The 20,907-nt window shown below is 61.7% G+C and overlaps 3 protein-coding genes and 6 non-coding genes across 12 annotated transcripts in view; 1 reads left to right on the forward strand and 8 right to left on the reverse strand.

Annotated features, from left to right (window-relative positions):
* The first annotated feature begins 1,362 nt into the window (after positions 1–1,362).
* Positions 1,363–3,897, forward strand: LOC116960322 (C-factor-like). The gene is made up of 6 exons (XM_032987480.2): positions 1,363–1,500; positions 1,983–2,034; positions 2,272–2,459; positions 2,545–2,703; positions 2,818–2,928; positions 3,722–3,897. Exons 1-6 carry the CDS (start codon positions 1,363–1,365, stop codon positions 3,833–3,835), a joined length of 762 nt encoding a protein of 253 aa, XP_032843371.1. The 3' UTR covers positions 3,836–3,897.
* A 2,515-nt stretch (positions 3,898–6,412) lies between these two features.
* Positions 6,413–13,382, reverse strand: IL34 (interleukin 34). Of its 4 annotated transcripts, none has more exons than XM_042797825.1 (7): positions 13,280–13,382; positions 11,964–12,305; positions 11,730–11,833; positions 11,331–11,408; positions 11,061–11,234; positions 7,037–7,147; positions 6,413–6,901 (listed from the first exon to the last, which is right to left on the reverse strand). In XM_042797825.1, exons 2-7 carry the CDS (start codon positions 11,989–11,991, stop codon positions 6,491–6,493), a joined length of 906 nt encoding a protein of 301 aa, XP_042653759.1. In that variant the 5' UTR covers positions 11,992–12,305; positions 13,280–13,382; the 3' UTR covers positions 6,413–6,490. The 4 variants fall into 4 exon arrangements, with proteins under 4 accessions (XP_042653759.1, XP_042653758.1, XP_042653760.1 ...); XM_042797824.1 differs by having other exon boundaries at positions 7,009–7,187; XM_042797826.1 differs by having other exon boundaries at positions 6,753–6,901; positions 7,037–7,187.
* TRNAG-GCC lies at positions 7,209–7,279 on the reverse strand. Its single transcript has one exon. It is a non-coding gene; the product is annotated as a tRNA-Gly (tRNA).
* Positions 7,861–7,931, reverse strand: TRNAG-GCC. Its single transcript has one exon. It is a non-coding gene; the product is annotated as a tRNA-Gly (tRNA).
* On the reverse strand, positions 8,680–8,750 carry TRNAG-GCC. Its single transcript has one exon. It is a non-coding gene; the product is annotated as a tRNA-Gly (tRNA).
* On the reverse strand, positions 9,332–9,402 carry TRNAG-GCC. Its single transcript has one exon. It is a non-coding gene; the product is annotated as a tRNA-Gly (tRNA).
* TRNAG-GCC lies at positions 10,148–10,218 on the reverse strand. Its single transcript has one exon. It is a non-coding gene; the product is annotated as a tRNA-Gly (tRNA).
* Positions 10,802–10,872, reverse strand: TRNAG-GCC. Its single transcript has one exon. It is a non-coding gene; the product is annotated as a tRNA-Gly (tRNA).
* Positions 13,383–16,112: 2,730 nt separating the features above from the next.
* The window catches only part of SF3B3 (splicing factor 3b subunit 3), a 29,188-nt gene continuing 24,393 nt past the window's right edge, over positions 16,113–20,907 (reverse strand). Inside the window, exons 22-26 of the mRNA XM_042797496.1 lie at positions 20,219–20,431; positions 19,180–19,278; positions 18,584–18,727; positions 18,046–18,150; positions 16,113–17,018 (exon numbers count right to left, since the gene is read on the reverse strand). Coding sequence (XP_042653430.1) covers positions 16,878–17,018; positions 18,046–18,150; positions 18,584–18,727; positions 19,180–19,278; positions 20,219–20,431 — 702 coding nt within the window. The 3' untranslated portion in view covers positions 16,113–16,877. The remainder of the gene's footprint in view (positions 17,019–18,045; positions 18,151–18,583; positions 18,728–19,179; positions 19,279–20,218; positions 20,432–20,907) is intronic.

Consider the following 20,907-nt stretch of genomic DNA (forward strand, 5'->3'; position numbering starts at 1 on the left):
CAGGCAGGTGTCCCCAGCCCCAGCAGAGGGGACAGTGCCAGCGGGGGCCGCAGCAGGAGCAGCACCAGGAGCTGGGGACCCTGTCCCCGTCCCCCCCTCCCCCAGCTGCCTGCTTGGGGCCAGCACAGCTCAGCCCCATTTTGGGTGTCAGAAGCAGCAGGGAGGGAACCGTGGGGGGAGCACATGTGAGAGGGTGGGGGGACAGGCACGACAGCCCCCTCCAACTTGGGGGAACACCGGGACGCAGCGGCTGAGGACGCTGAACCTCCTCTTTGCCCCCACCCCCCGGGAATCACTGGGGACACCCCCCCAGCCCCCCTAAACCCCCTCCCTCTCCCTCAGCACCCGCGGACCCCGCGGAGGGTCCTGCTGCGGGGGGTGGCTGGGGGCCAGGGGGTTTCACCCAGACCCCCCACCCCCAAAGCGAAGCAGCTGATTTCTGCCAGCGGCTGGAGGAAAGCACAACCCCCCCCAGCCCCCCCCGCTGTACATAGCCCACCCCACCTCCCCGCTGTCTGTTGCATCGCAGCCCCCCATTTCCCTCCCCCTTAGGAATAACGATTTAGTTCCCCCCCCACCCTCTTTCTCCTGCCCAGAACCGCTGATGCCAAGTGACAAATGTTTGGGTTTGGGGGGGGGGGGGGGGGTGGTCTCTTATTTTGTACAGAAAACAAAAATTCCTTGGAAAAGAAAAAAACCGACCTGTCTTTCGACTGAAGTAACTTTTCTGGTGCTGTTGTTAACTTGGTCCTTCTTTTTTTTTTTTTTTAATTTATTTCCCCTTGCTCCCGCCTCTGCCGCCGCTTCCCCCCTCCCCATCCCTCTGCCAGTTTTCTTTCTCTTTCTTTCATTCCTTCTTTTCTTTTAATTTTTTTTTTTTTTTTTTTTTGGTGGTAATTCCCCTCTTTCCCACCCGCACACCCCACCCCCCCTGATTTCCATAGTCACTGCTACAAGTAACGAATGCACTGTGAAGATTCCAGTATTAATAAAGGTTGTACTGTAATTAATAGCCTCGCCTGCGGTCCTATGGATGTGCTGGTACCCGGGGGTCACCCCAATAATGGGGGGCAGGTGGGAAGGTCCCATCACCCCTTTGGGGTGCCCATGTCTGGGGGGAGGGGGTGTGGGGGGGTGTTGTGGGGTACAGGGAGGGGTGAGACATCCCCAGGGTCAAGGTGATGGGCGACCCCCGGGATGCAGAAGAGCATCCCCCCCGCCCTTCCACATGAGGGGGGTGCACACACACCCCCCCCCTCCACCTCCACCCATCCCGGCAGCACCCGCGCTGCCACCACCTCCCGAACTACCGATTGCCAAACCTCGCCGGGGCGGCACAACCGGCTGCGGCGAGCGGTGGGGATGGAGGGGCTCGGCGTGGGCAGCGTCCTGCTGACCGGCTGCGACGGGGGGCTCGGCCTGGGGCTGCTGAAGGGCTTGCTGGAGCAACCCAGCCCCCCCCAGCACCTCTTCGCCGCTTGCCTGGACCCCCAGGGGAAGGTAGGGAGGATGCTGGGGCCGGGGGGGGGGGGGACAGACACAGGGTGGGGGTCAGCTCCAGGATGGGCTGGGAAATGCAGCGCCTGGAGGTGCCACCAGCTTTGTCGGGGGCTGAGCGCTGGGATTCTGCACCATGAACGGCGTGGAAAAAACACATATATTAATTTTTTTCTCCTCTTGGTATAAATAAGTGCATGGAAGGGGTGTCCGGGGGGGGGGGGGGGGGGGGGGGCTTGCTGGCAGCCCCCACACCGAGGGCATCGCTGCAGGGCGGGGGCTTTGAAGCTGCTGGGCTCAGCCAGATGCAAAGCAGCGACTTGCCTCGAATCTCTCCCACTGGGGCTTGTTGAAACCTGTCAGCTGTGGCACGTGGGGCTGCCCAGCTCCCACTCTGACGTGGCACAGGACCAAGCTCCCGGTGACATCCCCCCCCCCCCCCCCCGCACACACACTCACCCTGCCCCCCCCCTTTCTCCATTTAGGCTGTCAACGAGGTGGCTTTGGGCTGCCCCAACGTCGTGGTCCTGCCTCTAGGTAGGTGCCGGGGTGGGAAGGGGATGAATCCTCTCGGGATTTAGTGGCACCCGTGGGTGGCTCCGGGAAATGTCACCCAAGGGGGCAGGTCCCTCGGTTTGGCTCAAACCAGGTCACTGCCAGGACCAGGAGGATGCTCAGTGACCAGGAGCTGCCTCCCACCATGTCCTACCTACAGCATCTTGCCCAGAACACATTCCCCCCAACCCGTCCCCAAGCCCTCCCGTCCCCTTGCAGACGTGACAGACCCCAACAGCATCAAGGCGGCGGTCGGGAAGGTGCGGGAGGAGGTGGGAAGCGCCGGCCTCAACCTCCTGATCAACAACGCCGGCACCACGCGCCGCAGCACGCTGGCCACCGAGACGGCAGAGAACATGACCCTCGTCTACACCACCAACACCATCGGGCCCCTGCAGACAAGCCAGGTGAGGCCACAGGCTCCCCCTGCCCCAAATTCTGAGAGCGGGGAAGGGAGAGGATGGTGATGCTCGAGTGCCCGTCCCCCCACAGGCTTTCCTGCCCCTGCTGAAGGAGGCGGCCGAGGCCGAAGGGCAGCGTGGGATGAGCTGCAGCAGAGCTGCCATCGTCAACATCTCCAGCATCTTGGGCTCCATCGAGGCGGCGGAGGCTTGGGAGGAGAGGCAGGACGTCTGCTACCGCTGCAGCAAGGTACCACTGCCGGGAGACCAGGGAGGAACTTGGGGGGATTCCCCCCCACCCCCTCACCGCCAGCCGCAGCACTGCCAGCCCATGACGGTGGTGGTGGGGGGCTGTCCCCCCCAGGCTGCTCTGAACATGCTCACCAAGTGCCTGGCCCTGGAGTACGGGGGCAGCGGGATCCTCTGCGTGTCCGTGGACCCCGGCTGTGTGACACCTCCCTTGGGGCGGGGGACGGTGAGTGATGTGCATGGCCACCCTGCCTCGGCAAAGTCCCACGAGCCTGGGGGCATCCCTTCCCGGGGAAAACCCTTCCTGGGGACTTCTCTTCCATGGCATCCCTTCCTGGGACATCCCTGCCCAGGGACACCCCTTCCTGGGACATCCCTGCCCAGGGACACCCCTTCCTGGGACATCCCTGCCCAGGGACACCCCTTCCTGGGACATCTCTTCTCAGGGGGACCCACCCCTTTGCAGCCCCTCAGTCCCAGGGGAGCTTCACCACCGCAGCAAAGGGCCGGTTTTCCAGGTTCTCCCCCCAAGCAATCCACTTTCCTCCCTACTTTTTATTTCATTTCCCAGCCCAACCACGTGTCAGCAGAGGGCACCCCGGCCCCGCGTTCTGCTCCGGGGCAAGGGCTGCACCCAGGGTGCTGCCTTCTCAGCACCCCATGCACCCCGGGGCTGCAATCACCCCAAATTCAGCTTCTCTGACTGTGCCAAGGGCGGGCAGGTGAGGTAGGAGACGAGCAGCTTCTTGCAGCGTAGCTGGGTAGGGCTCACCCCCACGCTGGCTTGCGGAGGCAACAAATGAGTCACTTTTTTATTAGGAACCATAAAATTAACTTCCATCCTTATGGCATCCAAATTACGGACAATTAATTTGTTCAAAGCCACATCCCTTGGCTGCTGGAGCATCGTCAGCCTCTCCCAACCTGCCTGGCTGGAGGTGGCAGCTCACCATGCCCGGGGCCGGGGCTGGGGGTGCCAGGAGGGGGGTTTGGGCTCATTTTTTTCCCCCGTGCCGCAGGGCCCGGTGACGGTGGAGGAGAGTGTGCGGGGTGTCCTGCGGCTGCTGGCCCGGCTCTCGGCCACCAGCAACGGCACCTTCTGGGACTGGCGAGGGCAGAGCCTGCCCTGGTGAGAGCAGGGCCCAGCCACGGCGGCCGCTGGACTCAATAAAGATAATTAACTGCCATTACCAGGCTCACTCTGGTTCTGTGGGGTGAGAACAGGGATCCCCCCCACTTGGGAGGTGAGAGCTGGGGTGGCTCCCCTCCTCCTCTCCCCTCGGGGATGCCGAGTCGGGCAGCAGATGGAAGGATGCATCCCAGTACCAGGCTCTGCTGGGGCATCCCCTGGGGCTGAGGGGTTCCCCTGGGCATCCTCACGCTGCCCGAGGAGCAGGTCTGGATACAGCCCCACTCTGTGGCCATAAGCCACGTGGGTTGGTGGCCTGGGGGCATCCCAGACAGGCCCAAAACCACGGCCATGGGGCATCCTTACCGGGGCCCAGCTCTCACCCTGCTGAGCCTGACTCCTACAAAGCATTTGACACTGTCTCGTACGACCTCCTTGTCTCTAAATTGGAGAGACGTGGATTTGAGGGATGGACCACGCAGCGGATAAGGAATTGGCTGGGTGGTCGCACTCAAAGAGTTGCAGCCAACAGCTCGATGTCCAAGTGCAGAGCAGTGACGAGTGGCATTCCTCAGGGTTTAACATCTTTGTTGGTGACACGGATGGTGGGATCGATGCACCCTCAGCAAGTTCACTGACAGCACCGAGCTGTGTGGTGTGGGGACACGCGGGAGGGCAGGGGTGGCATCCAGAGGGACCTGGGCAGGCTGGAGAGGGGGGCTGTGTAAACCACATGGAGTTCAAGGCCAAGGGCAAGGTGTGCCCAGGGGTCGGGGCGATCCCCAGCACAAACCCAGGCTGGGCGAGGGGTGGCTGGAGAGCAGCCCCAAGGAGAGGGACTGGGGGGTGCTGGTGGGGGGAAAACTGCCCGTGAGGCAGCCCTGTGCGCTCACAGCCCAGAACCCACCCGTGCCCTGGGCTGCAGTTAGAGCAGGGGGGGCAGCAGGGCCAGGGAGGGGATTCTCCCCCTCTGCTCCGCTCTGGGGAGACCCCCCTGCAGTGCTGGGGCCAGCTCGGGGGCCCCCAACAGCAGAAGGACCCGGAGCTGCTCGAGCGGGGCCAGAGGAGGCCACGAAGATGCTGGGGGGCTGGAGCAGCTCCCCTGGGGGGCCGGGCTGAGAGAGTTGGGGGGGTTCAGCCTGGAGAAGAGAAGGCTCCGGGGAGCCCTTCGAGCGGCCTCCCAGGGCTTAAAGGGGGGACAGGAAAGGTGGGGAGGGACCCTTTATAGGGGGGGTAGGGATAGGATGAAGGGTGATGGTTTTGCACTGACAGAGGGCAGATTTAGATGAGATCTAAGGCAGAAATTCTTCCCTGTGTGGGTGGCGAGGCCCTGGCCCAGGGTGCCCAGAGCAGCTGTGGCTGTCCCCTCCCTGGAAGGGTTCAAGGCCAGGTTGGACGGGGCTGGGAGCCCCCTGGGCTGGGGGAAGGGGGCCCTGCCCGGGGCAGGGGGGTGGCACTGGGGGGGCTTTGAGGCTCCTCCCAGCCCAAACCAGTCTAGGATTCTATGAAAACCAGTCAGCCTTTCCGTGCCTGCCCCAGTGATGCTGATGGGCTTTTTTTTTCGGCTGGTTCAAGACCAGCAAAGGCTTTTCCTTTTCTGGCAGCTGGGGGGTTCACAGCAGGGGCATCTCCCAAGCCCTAGCACATCCCTAGGGATGTCTTTTGGGACCTCGGCATCTTGCCCTGAGCTGGTCCTCTCTGCATCCATCCTATCTCATGGTACATCACGAGACATTGCATGCAGGCTCCGATTCCTCATCACGTGAGTGCATTTCCATGATGGCTCTCAGTTGACATTTTTGAATCCGTCCCTCAAAAGAGGTACTGAGAAAAAAAAAAGGTCACAACATCTGAAGTGGGCACTTGGGCTGGAAACGTGGGGCTTTGGCAAGCCTTGAGCCCAGCCATTTGCTGCAGGGATGCTCTGGGAAGCCCAGCCAGGGTCATATTTGCTGGGACAGCTTCATTTTTCCCACGGTGGAAGAGCAGGGGGGACCGTTCCCACGCTTGCCGTGGGGGAGTGGGAGGTGGGAGCTCAGCCCGGGGGGGCGCAGGCAGCCCCAGGTGGGGCCCCGGACCACCCGGGGACTATTTGTCAAAGCCAGCAGGGATGGGCGAGGGGGTCCCTCAAATTAAAACCCTCATGGTTGGTGGGCTTTATACGAGCTCTGCGTGGGCTTTCTGTAAACACGAACCATCGCTAGGCATGAAGGGAGGAGGAAGAAGAAGACATTGCATCCGCACATGCTACAGTGCCCACAGCCTGACCTCACTCTCATAGACTTGTAAGCCTAAGCAGCCCGAAGCCAGGAATACACCAATTAAGGGCTCTAATAGCTGATTAAGGTAATTAATTAAGTTGGGAGGGGGGGAGGCAGCCGGCCAGCCCCCAGCCCCTCCGGCACGCCGCCCGCATCGCACCCGCCAAGCACAACAAACAAATCCAGATGTTTTCCTGCCAGGGAAGCGGCCGGGGCTGACGGAGGTGGCTCGGCAGGAGACAGCTCTGGGGGTCCCTACACTCCCCCACAAAGCCGAGGGAGGGGCCTGACACCCCAAAAGAGGAGGCGGTGGAGGCAGCTGGGGTTCTCTCTGCTGGTCCTTTATTTCGGGTAAGGTCGGAGGCCCCCGGGACCCGGCTGGAAGCTGAGTTGTGACGCTAGAGAATTAACGGGTGTTTAATGAAAGCTGAGGAAAAAATACAAACCGAGAGGAGCGGGGCGATGCCTTCACCCCCGCTGCGGGCAGGACAGGGCAGCGTGACCCCCCAGCAGCTGCCTGCCCGCGGGGGGGGCTGCACCCGAGCCCCCCCTGCCCGCACCCATGCAGAAGGTGCCTGGCATTTTGGACGGGGCTGACCCCGTGGCCATGCACAGTCCCGGTGGGGGTGGCGTTTGGTCCTGGAGGGGGGTGGGATTTGTCCCCCCACCCTCCTTTGCACTTTCCTTGGGGACCGCCCCCCCCCCCCCTCCAAGGGGAGGGCAGAGCAGAGGCAGCATCCCAGGCTCCAGGGCAAGGAGAAGGCGTCGAGTGAGGAGCCTTCTGCGGCGTTAGGTGGACTCCCACCGACCTGGGCAGAGGGGACAGACGTCAGCGCAGGGGACAGGGCCCCCCACGCGTGGCACCTCCGTTCCCCGAGGGGTGTGCGTGTGTCCCCCCACCCTGGCCCCCACTCACAGGGTGCCCCATAGAGCATCCGCATGACCTTGAGGCAGTTGTCCAGCAGCGCCTTGGGGCGGACGGGCTTCCTCCGGCTCTCGGCACCCACGCTGTAGACCAGCTTCACCAGGTCGGCCACCACATCCTCCACGTCTGTCTGCGGGGACAGGCCACCACGGTGTCACCGGGGTCCCCCGCTGCAAAAAAGCTGCACTTGCTGCATTGGCCGGGAATCGAACCCGGGCCTCCCGCGTGGCAGGCGAGAATTCTACCACTGAACCACCAATGCCAGATGTGGAGCAGCCCACGGCCCTGCCCCACGGCCCCGCACCCAGAGCAGCAGCAGCAGCAGCGGGGGCGGCGACAGGCACTGCCGGCTCTGAACCCCTCAAAAGAGAGGGGACCCCAACTGACACCTCTAATCACAGGGCTCCAGGCACAGCAGCACCCCTTCCTGCCACCCAGACACCCCCTAGCAAGGGGCCGTTGTCATTAGCCTTCAGAGTTAACATTATGATGAGAAGACCTTGAAGGGGCTGCAGAACTTGCCCCACAACACAGGACAACCCAGATACACTTTGGGTTCACCCTGCAGCGCCAGCTGTCACAGGCCACCCCCCACCCAGCACCCAAATGCAGCTGCCCCGGGGCGCAGCGGTGCCAGCAGAGGTAGGAGGGCACTGCCACTGGGAAAAGCGGGGAGGAATTTGGGGGTCCCCTTCTGCAGGTCTGCCCCTCCAGCTGTGGCAGCGCCACCACGTGATGGTGGTGGTGACCGTGCCATTTCCACACACACCCCGCCTCCACCTCCACCTCCTCCCAGCCCTGCTGGTTCAAAAAAAGGGGATTTTAGGCAAACAAAATTAACGTTGCATTGGCCGGGAATCGAACCCGGGCCTCCCGCGTGGCAGGCGAGAATTCTACCACTGAACCACCAATGCCAGATGTGGAGCAGCCCACGGCCCTGCCCCACGGCCCCGCACCCAGAGCAGCAGCAGCAGCAGCAGCAGCGGGGGCAGTGACAGGCACTGCCGGCTCTGAACCCCTCTAAAAAGAGGGGACCCCAACCGACACCTCTGATCACAGGGATCCAGGCACAGCAGCACCCCTTCCTGCCACCCAGACACCCCCCAGCAAGGGGCCATTGTCATTAGCCTTCAGAGTTAACACTATGATGAGAAGACCTTGAAGGGGCTGCAAAACCCACCCCACAGCACGGGACAACCTAGATACACTTTGGGTTCAACCTGCAGCGCCAGCTGTCACAGGCCACCCCCCACCCAGCACCCAAATGCAGCTGCCCCTGGGGTGCAGCAGTACTCCCCCCTGTCCCAAGCAGTCCCCATTGCCCTGGGCCAGGGAGCCTCGCTGCCACCCAGCCGGAGACAGTCAGTGCCACCAAAATCAGGGACCGCCACCACCACTAACCCAGTGTCCCCCACTGTCCCCGAGCCAGGGGCACTCCCTGCCACCGAGCCCCCAGGCAGCTCCCTGCCACAGACCCTCGGCAGTCACCTAGGGGTGCTGGCTCTGCCGACCAACAGTGGCACCCAGAGGGGTCTGTGCGCCCGCACAGGAGCCGCAGGGGACATTGGTGCCCAAGGGAGCACCCTGGGGACCCCCCCTGCCAAGATGGGCAACCCCGAGGTGCTCCCCCTGTGACAACGGGGTGCAAAAAGCTGCACTTGCTGCATTGGCCGGGAATCGAACCCGGGCCTCCCGCGTGGCAGGCGAGAATTCTACCACTGAACCACCAATGCCAGATGTGGAGCAGCCCACGGCCCTGCCCCACGGCCCCGCACCCAGAGCAGCAGCAGCAGCAGCGGGGGCGGCGACAGGCACTGCCGGCTCTGAACCCCTCAAAAGAGAGGGGACCCCAACTGACACCTCTAATCACAGGGCTCCAGGCACAGCAGCACCCCTTCCTGCCACCCAGACACCCCCTAGCAAGGGGCCGTTGTCATTAGCCTTCAGAGTTAACATTATGATGAGAAGACCTTGAAGGGGCTGCAGAACTTGCCCCACAACACAGGACAACCCAGATACACTTTGGGTTCACCCTGCAGCGCCAGCTGTCACAGGCCACCCCCCACCCAGCACCCAAATGCAGCTGCCCCGGGGCGCAGCGGTGCCAGCAGAGGTAGGAGGGCACTGCCACTGGGAAAAGCGGGGAGGAATTTGGGGGTCCCCTTCTGCAGGTCTGCCCCTCCAGCTGTGGCAGCGCCACCACGTGATGGTGGTGGTGACCGTGCCATTTCCACACACACCCCGCCTCCACCTCCACCTCCTCCCAGCCCTGCTGGTTCAAAAAAAGGGGATTTTAGGCAAACAAAATTAACGTTGCATTGGCCGGGAATCGAACCCGGGCCTCCCGCGTGGCAGGCGAGAATTCTACCACTGAACCACCAATGCCAGATGTGGAGCAGCCCACGGCCCTGCCCCACGGCCCCGCACCCAGAGCAGCAGCAGCAGCAGCAGCGGGGGCAGTGACAGGCACTGCCGGCTCTGAACCCCTCTAAAAAGAGGGGACCCCAACCGACACCTCTGATCACAGGGATCCAGGCACAGCAGCACCCCTTCCTGCCACCCAGACACCCCCCAGCAAGGGGCCATTGTCATTAGCCTTCAGAGTTAACACTATGATGAGAAGACCTTGAAGGGGCTGCAAAACCCACCCCACAGCACGGGACAACCTAGATACACTTTGGGTTCAACCTGCAGCGCCAGCTGTCACAGGCCACCCCCCACCCAGCACCCAAATGCAGCTGCCCCTGGGGTGCAGCAGTACTCCCCCCTGTCCCAAGCAGTCCCCATTGCCCTGGGCCAGGGAGCCTCGCTGCCACCCAGCCGGAGACAGTCAGTGCCACCAAAATCAGGGACCGCCACCACCACTAACCCAGTGTCCCCCACTGTCCCCGAGCCAGGGGCACTCCCTGCCACCGAGCCCCCAGGCAGCTCCCTGCCACAGACCCTCGGCAGTCACCTAGGGGTGCTGGCTCTGCCGACCAACAGTGGCACCCAGAGGGGTCTGTGCGCCCGCACAGGAGCCGCAGGGGACATTGGTGCCCAAGGGAGCACCCTGGGGACCCCCCCTGCCAAGATGGGCAACCCCGAGGTGCTCCCCCTGTGACAACGGGGTGCAAAAAGCTGCACTTGCTGCATTGGCCGGGAATCGAACCCGGGCCTCCCGCGTGGCAGGCGAGAATTCTACCACTGAACCACCAATGCCAGATGTGGAGCAGCCCACGGCCCTGCCCCACGGCCCCGCACCCAGAGCAGCAGCAGCAGCAGCGGGGGCGGCGACAGGCACTGCCGGCTCTGAACCCCTCAAAAGAGAGGGGACCCCAACTGACACCTCTAATCACAGGGCTCCAGGCACAGCAGCACCCCTTCCTGCCACCCAGACACCCCCTAGCAAGGGGCCGTTGTCATTAGCCTTCAGAGTTAACATTATGATGAGAAGACCTTGAAGGGGCTGCAGAACTTGCCCCACAACACAGGACAACCCAGATACACTTTGGGTTCACCCTGCAGCGCCAGCTGTCACAGGCCACCCCCCACCCAGCACCCAAATGCAGCTGCCCCTGGGGCGCAGCGGTGCCAGCAGAGGTAGGAGGGCACTGCCACTGGGAAAAGCGGGGAGGAATTTGGGGGTCCCCTTCTGCAGGTCTGCCCCTCCAGCTGTGGCAGCGCCACCACGTGATGGTGGTGGTGACCGTGCCATTTCCACACACACCCCCCCCTCCACCTCCACCTCCTCCCAGCCCTGCTGGTTCAAAAAAAGGGGATTTTAGGCAAACAAAATTGATGTTGCATTGGCCGGGAATCGAACCCGGGCCTCCCGCGTGGCAGGCGAGAATTCTACCACTGAACCACCAATGCCAGATGTGGAGCAGCCCACGGCCTTGCCCCACGGCCCTAGGTGCAACCCCCCACCCCCACGCCCCCACCCCCCATGCACACATCTGTGCCCGGGTCTCATGAGCACGCAGCACGCGTGTCTGTGGGCACACAGCTCCCCTGCGAGGGGGCTGTGTGTGGCCGTGGGGGGCCCCCGGGGTCTCCCCCACCTGCCGGTACTTGCTGTACTCCTTGCCCAGGGCGTCGAAGAGCTGGCACAGCTCCTGGGTGTATTTCCAGGACGGGTGCTTCTCCGGCAGCACCTCGCGGATCCGCAGCACCGCCTGGGAGCTGACGTGGAACCAGAGGTACCTCAGGGCTGCCTCCGACACCGTCCCGTTGCGCTGCAGGAGAGAGGGTGCCCTGGGTGAGACCCACACAAGCCCCCATGGGTCCACGGAGCGTCCCGGTCACAGGGTCGTCCCCTGCCGCCGGCTTACCAGGCGGGTGATGTTGGATGGCCTCAGCACCTCCTCGTACTGGACCTGGACTGTGTAGTTGATGGGGAAGTAGTGTTTCTGGAAAGGGAGAGAAGAGCGCAGGGGCTGGCGGTGGAGTGACACCCTGCCAGCCTCGGCGTGACACCGGGAAACCGATGGAAAAGCCCTTTGATGTGCTCAACCCCCCAGAGATGCACCAGCTCCGGGCACCACCCTGCACAAGTTGCCCCTGGTAAAAAAAAAAAAAACAAACACCCCCCCTCCAGCACCCGGTCGCTGTAAGGGCAGTGGGTGCTGCTTTCCCATGTTCCCCCCCCCCACCTCCAAGAGCAAACCAGGCCCTGCAATGGAGTGTGTCCCCCCTCCCACCCCCCACCCCCCCTTAAAACGGGGGGTTACCATGTACTGCAGGCGCATCTCGTACTGCAGCTTGTCCTGGAGCAGGCGGGTGAGCTCGCATTCGCCCGGCGCGGCAGCCTCCAGCCCCAGCACAGCCAGGACACCTGGGCAGCCGAAAGCCAGCGGCCTCAGCCCCGTGTGGGGACACCCCCCGGGGTGACCTCCGAGGCCATCCCACACCCCACACACACCCCCCCCCCTCCCAAATCTCCCCCTTCCCCAGGCTGTACTCACACAGGACGGCCGCGTAGCTCTGCTGCATGTTGAGGGTGGCCGTCGGCGGAGCCCCGGGCTGAGCCTACATGGCCAGGGCTCACCGGGAGCCTCCCGGGCAGCGGCGTGGGGACGAGGGATGGGTGCAGGCCCCGGGCGCTGGGCTGCTCTCCAGTAGCCCCGAGCTGTTGCCCCTTGCCATGGATGGGGGGTTAGCCCCCCTTCCCGGCCGTCCCCGCTGGCTTCTCCTCTCCAGCTGGCTGCGGGGAGGCAGCAGGTCCCGGGGCCATCACAGGGTGCCAGTAGGGATGCGCTGTGGGAAGGGGGTGCGGGACCCCCCCCCTCTGCTCTGCAAGAGGGGATCTGGGGGGGAGAGAGCCCTGGCTGCAGCCCCCCAGGGAGGGCAGCTGCTCCGAGCCCGGGGGGCTGCGGGATGGGGTGGCCCCAGGTGAGCCCCGGGTGGCCTCAGGGGGGCTGCGGGTGGCCGTGGAGCCGCTCGGGACAGGGCTGCCAGGGTTTCCCCCCCCGTGCCACCCCCAGGGGATTTCCAGGAGTAGGGGGCAGCCCAGCTCCGTTATCCCAGCAATGAGTTTGTCCGGCCTCAGCAGACTCTCAGCCAAGGAGCACTGGGGGATGGAGCTGGCCAGGCTGCCCCACGCTGGGTCCTCAGGCGGGGGCGGGGGGGGGGGGAATGTGTCATGTCCCCACACCCATGCTACGGGGGCTGTGTCACCTCCCCACGGCAGCACCCCAGGGGAAGGAGACCACAGGGCGTCCTTGTGCCGCGTCCTCCGCAGCTTGTCCCCAAGCAAAGGGGGGCGTGTCGTGTCCCCACGCGGTGCGGCACACACCGAAGGGGCCCCTCTTGCGTCCCCACACCGTGTCCCCTTGGAAAGGGGGGTGGGGGGGAGGGAGACCACGCCGTGTCCCAATGCCATGTCCCAGTGGAAGGCAGCCGCGACATGTCCCCGTGCCGTGTCTCACGCCGCGACCCCCACGCCATGCTCCCCCCACCCCGCGCGCCCACGCGAAGGGGCCTCCCCACCTTCCCTGCGTGAAGGGACCCGCGTGCCATGTCCCTCCGCCATGTCCCCCGCGCAAACGCGGCCGGGTCGTGTCCCCACACCATGTCTCCACGCGCGCGGGAGAGAGTCCGTGCCTTTTCCCCACGCGGGACCAGGCGTGACCAACCCCCCCCCCCCCCCCCCCCCCCCCAAGCCGCAACACGGTTCACTCGCCCGCTGCCCCCGCAGCACGCCCGCCCCCGGCGCGGATTTCCCCCCCGCCCCTTCCCGCTCCTCTCCCACTCCCCACGCGCGAAGCGCCCGCCGACCCACCTGGCCCCACGCGCGGGGCCGCCGGGCGCGGGACGCGTCTCCCCGCGGGCGGCGGTGGCGGGGCCGTGCCCGCGCTTCCCGGGAGGCGGGCGGGGGGCGGCGGCGCGGGGAGCGGGCGGGGCGGCTGCCGGGGGCCGGGCGGGGAGCGGGGACCGAGCGCCCGCCCCGCACGGCCCGGCCCGGCCCGGCTCGGGACCCGGCCGTCCCTGCCCTGCCGCGGGGGTGTCACGGGTGGGTGCCCCTGGGGGGGGGGCTCCGTTAGCCCGGGCTGGGTGTCCGCGCGGTAGGCAGCTAGCCCAGCCGGGTGTCCCCCGGGGTGCTCAGCGAACCCAGCTGGGTGCCCCGGGGTGCGCAGCTAGCCCAGGCTGGGTGTCCCCAGGGTGCTCAGTGAGGCCTCCGGGGCCCCTTCCTGCTCCTTGGGGTGTTTGGCTACCCAGTAAGGTGCTCCCCAGGTGCTCAGCTAACCCAGCTGGGTACCCCTGGGGTGCTCAGCTAGCCCAGATGGGTGCCCTGGGGTGCTCAGCGAGCCCTCCTGGGCCCCTTCCTGCTCCTTGGGGTGCGTGGCTACCCAGTAAAGTGCTCCCCAGGTGCTTGGCAGTCCCAGCTGGGTGTCGCTGGGCTGCTTGGATGACACAGCTGGGTGCCCCCCCCGGGGCGCTCGGGTACCCGCGCCACGTGCCCCCCTGCTCCCCAGGGTGCTGGGCCAGCCCCACAGCGTGCCCCCCAGGGCGCTCACCCCACCCAGCTGGGTGCCCCGCTAACCGAACCGCGCACCCTCCAGGCTCCCTGGGGTGCTCTGCTCTGCCAGCAGCGGCACCCCCAGGGCGCTGGGCTCCCCTGGCCCCGTGCGCCAGGGCACTCATGGGGCCGAGCACCCATGGGTGCACTTTGGGACACTCCAAGTGGGTGTCAGCCCCGTGCTGTGGGCAGGGGGGGGCTGTCCCAGAGCGATCCCGGAGGGGCTGGGGGATCCCAGGCTGTCTCCAAGCCAGCAGCGCTCCCACTCCCTCTGGTCCAAGCCCACGTTGTCTTCTCAGGATGTTTCGGGGCTGACCCCCCGCCAGAAGCAGGGGACAGGGGACACAGGACACCGTCCCCTCCTTCCTCCACCCCTCCCCTCCCGATGAGCCCCTTGGGAGAGCTGACCGCTTCTGTGCTCGGGGCTGCCGGGCGTCCAAGGGGTCAGGGAGAGAAACCGGCTATCAAAGAGGGGGTCAGCGCTCCCAGGGAAACGCGTGGGAAGGAATGCGGTTCTGCATGCGAGGAGAGCGCGTTGGGATTCCCCTGGCACCGAGTCAGGGCCACGGCCGCCCTCCTGCCAAGCTGGCCCCGGCCCCGGCACAGCCCTGGCTGCCCCCCGCCCCCGGCGCCGCGCCGGGGGCAAGATGCTCAGCCCCGAGCAGGGGTAAAAACCTGGTCCGGCTTCTCACCTAGGTGCCCGCAGGGATTTTGCCCGCAGCTGCTGCAGGCGGTAAGAGGGAAGCCATTTAATCGCATTCCCTGCCCACGTCGTCATGGGCTTGGCAGCCGGGATGGGGCGAGGAGGAGAAGGGGAAGCGCGGAGCTGCGCAGCGCGGCGCTGGAGGCGGTTTGCCCTCGGCTGCGCCGGGCTGGAAATCACCGCTGGGGCGAGCCCAAGGCAAACCACCCCCGGCCCCCCCGAGCTTTGCTCCCGTGTGTCAGCCCTCACCGGGAGGCTTGGGGGGGGAGGGGGGGGGCCCAGCTTGGAGCCACCTCCAAAGTAAAGCGGGGCTCAGAGCAGCCCCTCCGCTCCTCCCCTGGCACAGTTAATGCAGGCCCGGCTGAGGGAGCAGAACCTTGTGCTTGGAATCTGTTTGGGAACACCCTGAGCTCCCCCCACCCCGGGGTGTGATTTCACCCCTTTGGACTATCGACACCCCAAAGGCCAAGTTCCACCGGAGCTCCCCGGTACAGAGCAGGGATCACCCCCCTGGGAAGGGCAAGGGGAGCTCAGGGGGGTGGGCACCCCATATCCCTGACAAGTTCAGGTCACGCATTTAACAACCCCACCAAGTTCAGCTCACGTATTTAGTGTTCCCCTGAGGCAGCCGTCCCCAGGGGGGGTACGGGGAGGGCACCCAGAGCCCTTCAGCCCCAGGCAGAGAATGGGTGCGGCTGGCAGCCACAGCAGAGCCAAAGGGCACAGCCCTGGGTTCAGCTGCTGCCAGGGCAAGCCGGCAGCAACTGGGGGGAAGCGTGGAGAGGAGGGTGCAAAGGCCAGGGCAGGAGCAAAGGCCCCCACGCAGCACCCGCAGCGGAGGAGGAAGTTGGAGGACAGTGGGGGAGCGTGTCACTGGGCCTTCCCCCCTCCCCAGCTCCAGGCAGGGAATGCCACAGGAGAAGGAAGAGCTGCAGCTCCGCAGGCACCAACGCCGAAACCAAAGGCGAGACCGGGAAGCACCTGCTGTGTGGGTGAGCAGGCAGCGGGGAGAAGCCCCTTCCTCGAGGTGTCGCGGCAGCCCCCTGCCCCCCCCCAGAGCTGCAGGGCACAAGGAGCCTTGAGCCGCAGCCACGCCCTGGCAGGGCTGGAAAAACAGTAGCTGGGGGGAAAAGACCCTTCCCACCCCTCCTCTCTCCACATACCCCTGCTTTCTGTCCCAGAGCGGGATGCGCTGCCAGGCTCGGGGCCAGCAGGGAAGTGGGGGGCAGAGAGGGGCTTGTAGGGTTACGGCCCAGCTCCCGCATCTGTGTGGGGTTGGGGGGATGTGCACGTTTCTGCCCTCCCCCTCCACCCGTCCTGCTCCCAGTCCTGCTCCCACCGGGTCAGCAACAGCTGCTGCTGCTGCGAAGGAGAAGAGCCCCCGCGTCCGGCTAGTTAAAAAACAGGCTTTTATTCTGCATGTGCTGCTCACAGTCACAGCCTGGAGACACTGCTCCTGCCAAAGTTATTATGAAACAAATCAAGTCCCAGACTCAGGCCTCGCTCTTCCCCACCCCCAAGAGAGTCAACATTGTACAAAACTCTATTTACAGGGAAAACAGTCAGAAATGGCGAGTCCAAAAACCCCTTGCAATTCAGAAGAAAACGTTCAAGACAAGTGTGACAGTTACGCCCTCCAGACAGCCAGGCTTCCCAGCTGCTGCTCCCAGGGCTGGTGGATGCCCAGAGCTCCTGAAAGGAGCCTGGTAATCCAGAGTCGTGCCACAGCTCCTTCCCTTCACCCAAAAAGCCGGGAAATTGCAAACAAAAAACTGGGAAATCTCAAAAGGCTCAGGATGGATCAGCCCTACAGGGCTTTCTGCAAGGCCAGCACACCGTCAGACTCCCCCACCTTAACGGGGGGCCAAGGAGATGGGGCTGAGGAGCAGCCTGCTCCCTTCTCTGGGCACCTCCCAAAAGGAAATCTCTGTGGCAGGAAGCCAGAACGTCAGGAGCCTTCACATAAGCAGCAGGATGTGTTGGGAGACCTAATATCTGATACTGCATTTACTGGAGTCACATTACTTTGAAACACAAACCAAGAGGAGCAAACCAATATTTAAAAAGGGAAAAGAAGCACGCAGTCCTCTGCCCAACTGTGCTTGGAAGAGCGTCCGTAGGAGCCCAAGGAGCAGCTCTGCTCCTGCCAGCTGCTGCTCAGAAAGCGTAGCGTGTGCGGATGTCTTCCAGCTTCTTGGACACCTCAGGTGGGGTCCGGTCCAGCTCTTCGGCCACATTCTTCTGTTTGTTAGGTTCCATGGAGTTGAACTGCTCACACAGGTCCCCATCGATCACGTTCTGGAGGGGCAAGGAGGAGAGCGCTGAATCGACACAACACAGAGGCACTGAACCCTGCCTAAACAGGGAAAAATGGCAACAAACAGTTTGTTCCCAGGAGCTTCTTAATCCTGTCCTGGAAGCAAGACCATGCTCGATGACCTCATCTGCTGAATAGCAGCAGTTAGCATCAAATTAATTACTGGCCAGCTTGGTTAATGAAGGAGAAACCCCAAAAGCCTGGATGCAGCTGAAGAATCACACAAGGGAAGGGAAGATGGATCTGACTTGGGTCCAAGGCCTGTGTGGGGAAGGCTGGGGGAGGCTGCAGAAGATGACTGAAAGGCATCTTCAGTCAGATGCGAGACATCATTGAGATGGTGCATGCTGCAAATCAGCCTCAAGCTCCTCAAGAACAAGACCACCCCCTGCGCTTGGACAGCTTCAGCTGCTGGGATAGTTTTCTGACTGATACTACACATGTTACTCTGGTAGTAGTTACCACATAGTTACTCTGGTCCAGTACTCTCAACCCTTCTGGTCACAGCATTTAGTAGTTAACAGATTCACACACAGTTCCTCAAAAGCAGAAATGAGGCAGGAACAGCTGTTTCTTATGAGGTTTCCCTTTTTAATGGTGGTAGAAAAAGTATATCCCTCAGGCAACACCCAGTTTGACCTAGCCACGCACACAGCCACGTAATGCTGCTTCTCCTGATGGAAAAGGGAGATGCTGCAGCAAGCAGAGAAGCGCAGCAGCAGCACCTCTGGGCTCGTGTCTCAAGACCAACCCTCAGAAAGCTCATTACAAGGGTTAATAAACCAAAACAGACGCAGTGTTAAGTGCCAAGTACCGCGCTCCTCACAGAGTGCTGTTCAAGAGCTAGTCCCTGCCACGGTCACCACACGAGCTGTGGTTGGCGTTGCCTCAGCCTTCCCCCCTGAACAGCAAGTGTGATTTGCTTCGGCCAGGCCTCGAAGCAGTCCTGTCTCCCAGAGCAAGTCCCTGCGCCCCCACGACAGGCTGATCCCAAGTACTCAGACCTACCTTCACCGGGAAGTAGTAGGAGCGGAAACTGAGATGGTCTCGTCCACAGAGGGGAGGGTGCTCAGACCTTAAGTGCATTTCCACATGCTGGAAGAAGTCGTGATCCTGGGGAGATTAAGAATTGGTAAGACAACAGTTGCTACACATGAACGTCACCGGCAAGGCAGGGTGACACCCATCAGCCAGGTGCTCCTGTGCTGGCTGAAACGCTGCCCTTACCAGGTTCTGCTAGAGCATCCCTGCTCACAGCAGCCAAGGTCACCGTTACCCCTTCACCTCCCAAGAGCTCCTCTGGAGCACAAAGAGATTTAGAACAGCAGTGCAACAAGAAAAGCTCTTGACTCTTCACCGAACCAATGTGGAAGAGGAGTTAACAAGCTCCTTCTCTCCCTCTCTGCACCAGAGCCTGTCCTGCAGCCCCAGGCTCTCCTGCACTGCAGAGTTACCCTCAAGGGATGCAGCACATTAATATAGTGGCTGGGGGGATGAGTGCACAGAAAAACAGCAGCTCTGCAGCATAATGATGGGGCTTGCTTACCTCGTGGGAAGTAAAGGGGACCAAGATTCCTATCCCTCCTGATAGGGTGGTATAGACAAGAGATTCGGAGCCTCCTGGAATCAGCGTGGTCTTCTGTAAGGAAAGCACCGTCTCTCCCACGTGATAATTCATAATCACTTCAGCCTGAAAGTCAACCACAGAAGCAAGTTTTTTTTTTCTTCAGCTTATATAAAAGTATCAAAAGGCTTGAGAGGGGAGAGCAGAATAAATTCAGCCACCTGCTAGTTCTGAAACACTTTTCTAAAGAGGAAGTGCCTTCCACCTGTGACCAGATGGCACCACTCAGCATGCCACTGAACTACCCTCGAGCTGGACAAATGGATGCAAGTAATGAGGGGAAGCAGGAAAAGAAAATGAGTGGGTTGCTTCCATCAAACATCACTGAATAGGCACTGGCCATGGTTTCAGAAACTGAATTTGGCTCCCAGTGACAGTGAAAGCCAATCACCCACGGCACGCTGGATGTGTAGGAGCAGAACTGCCTATACATCTCCTGGACGACACTGCAGAGGAATTCACAGAAAAACGGCGTCTTCTTCTCCCACAATAACCACATGCTTCCCACAAAGCATTACCTTCTGCGACGCTCCATTAAGAAGCCCTCTGTCCCAGAGAGCTTTGTTGCCTGTGGGATCCTCATCTACCTCATCATTGGTGTTGGGAGGCAATCTCACCTGCGTTGAAAGAGGGAGAAAGAGTCAACAAGCTGCAGAGGAGCAGCACATTATCCCTGGAGAATCTCTGCGGTCTTTGAAAGGCCACCTTTGTGGCTTCTACAACAATCACTTTACACTTACAGCAAAATCATCCATTTGCCCCTGCAACAAGGCTTTTAAACAACTGTGTTGTCAAAACTGATGGCCCATCACTGGAAAACATGGGCAGGACCTCCTGACTGGCCTCTGCCCGGCCTGGCGCTTGCAGATCACCCTGGGAGGTATGGTCAAAATGGTCTGAAGGTGGTTCCTGCTAAGGAAACAGTTTGATGGACCGTTGGAAAAGCAAAGAGGACTGATTTGTGTGCGCTGGCCAAATCCTGCAAGCGTGGTGTCTGACACTTGCTGAACTCTGCACTCCTAAGCACCCAAGCACGCTTCAGAATGAGATCAAAGCTCTGGCAGAAAGACCATCTATTCTTTCCTCCTCCCCTGCTTGAAATGCAGCCAAGTGGGAAGTGTCAGCCCTGACAAAGCCAACTTTCAAGAGGAAGTGACAGAGAAAGCTAAATGCCAGTGACGAGGTTTAAACAGGGAAAGTAAGAGTGATAACCCTGATGCAAGTTCTCCTGGGCCCTTTCGCAGTCACAAGCTTCATTTCAAGGCTTATTTACAACAAGTTTGGGGGCAATTTCAACACGAGTTATTGAATGCTTCAGAAATATGTTTTTCGACCTGCTGTTGCTGCTTTAACTTGTTTGCTTTAATTAACAAACTGTTAAACTGCAGCCGCCTGCTATGACCACAGCTGGTCACCCCGTAAAAACAAGTGAATGGTACAGGGCGTTGTCTCCAGCTAAGCACAGACTCTCATTCTTTTAAGACAAATCATGAATGTTTTGAGAAAAAAAAAATACGTTGTGTCCAGAAAGCCCCAACTTCTCCAAAGCACACTCACCACGCAGATGTTACCGAACTTGTCTGCTCCAGCCACAGTGTCATAATCCAGGAGAGTTGCTGTCGTGACCCACCGGGGATAAGTGTCGTCAGCAAAGATGATGAGCTGGTTCTCATTCCTTTTGTAGCGCACCCAGATGAAGCTCTCCTGAACGTCTGAAACAATCACTCTGTGCCCAATGGTTTGGATCCCACAGATGTAGTTGGCAATGTGCTTTTGAGAGAGAAAGGACAAAACCTGAGTGCTTCAGCGAAGCATAATCCATTCACTCTACCCTACTCCAACCGAAACACTGTTTTCCCCCGCTGTGAACCATGCCTCACCCCCCATTTCCCATTATTCCCCCCAAAACTACCTCTCATTCCTGACATACCACAGCCCCAATCTAAATACTCGGTCAATACGGGGCCTTGCAAGCTCAACATCCACCACACATCATTCTCAGCCTGCTGAATACGAGCAATGTCCAGAGAACAAGCACAGCTGGTGAGCCTACAAACCGCGATGCCAGGGACAGTCCTGCAAGCAGGCACCGCTTCAGTGTCCCCTCACTACTGTGGTCATGAAAGACCTCAGAAGGAAAGCTTCAATTTTTCATACGAGTCATATTTTCAGGAAAACAAAACCAAAACCACCCAACACACACACAAAAATGTTCCCCTACAAGCTGCTCCCAGTCTGCCTGTGAG

Source organism: Tyto alba, unplaced genomic scaffold, assembly GCF_018691265.1.
Source record: "Tyto alba isolate M040663 unplaced genomic scaffold, T.alba_DEE_v4.0 Super-Scaffold_26, whole genome shotgun sequence".
Lineage (NCBI taxonomy): Eukaryota > Metazoa > Chordata > Aves > Strigiformes > Tytonidae > Tyto > Tyto alba.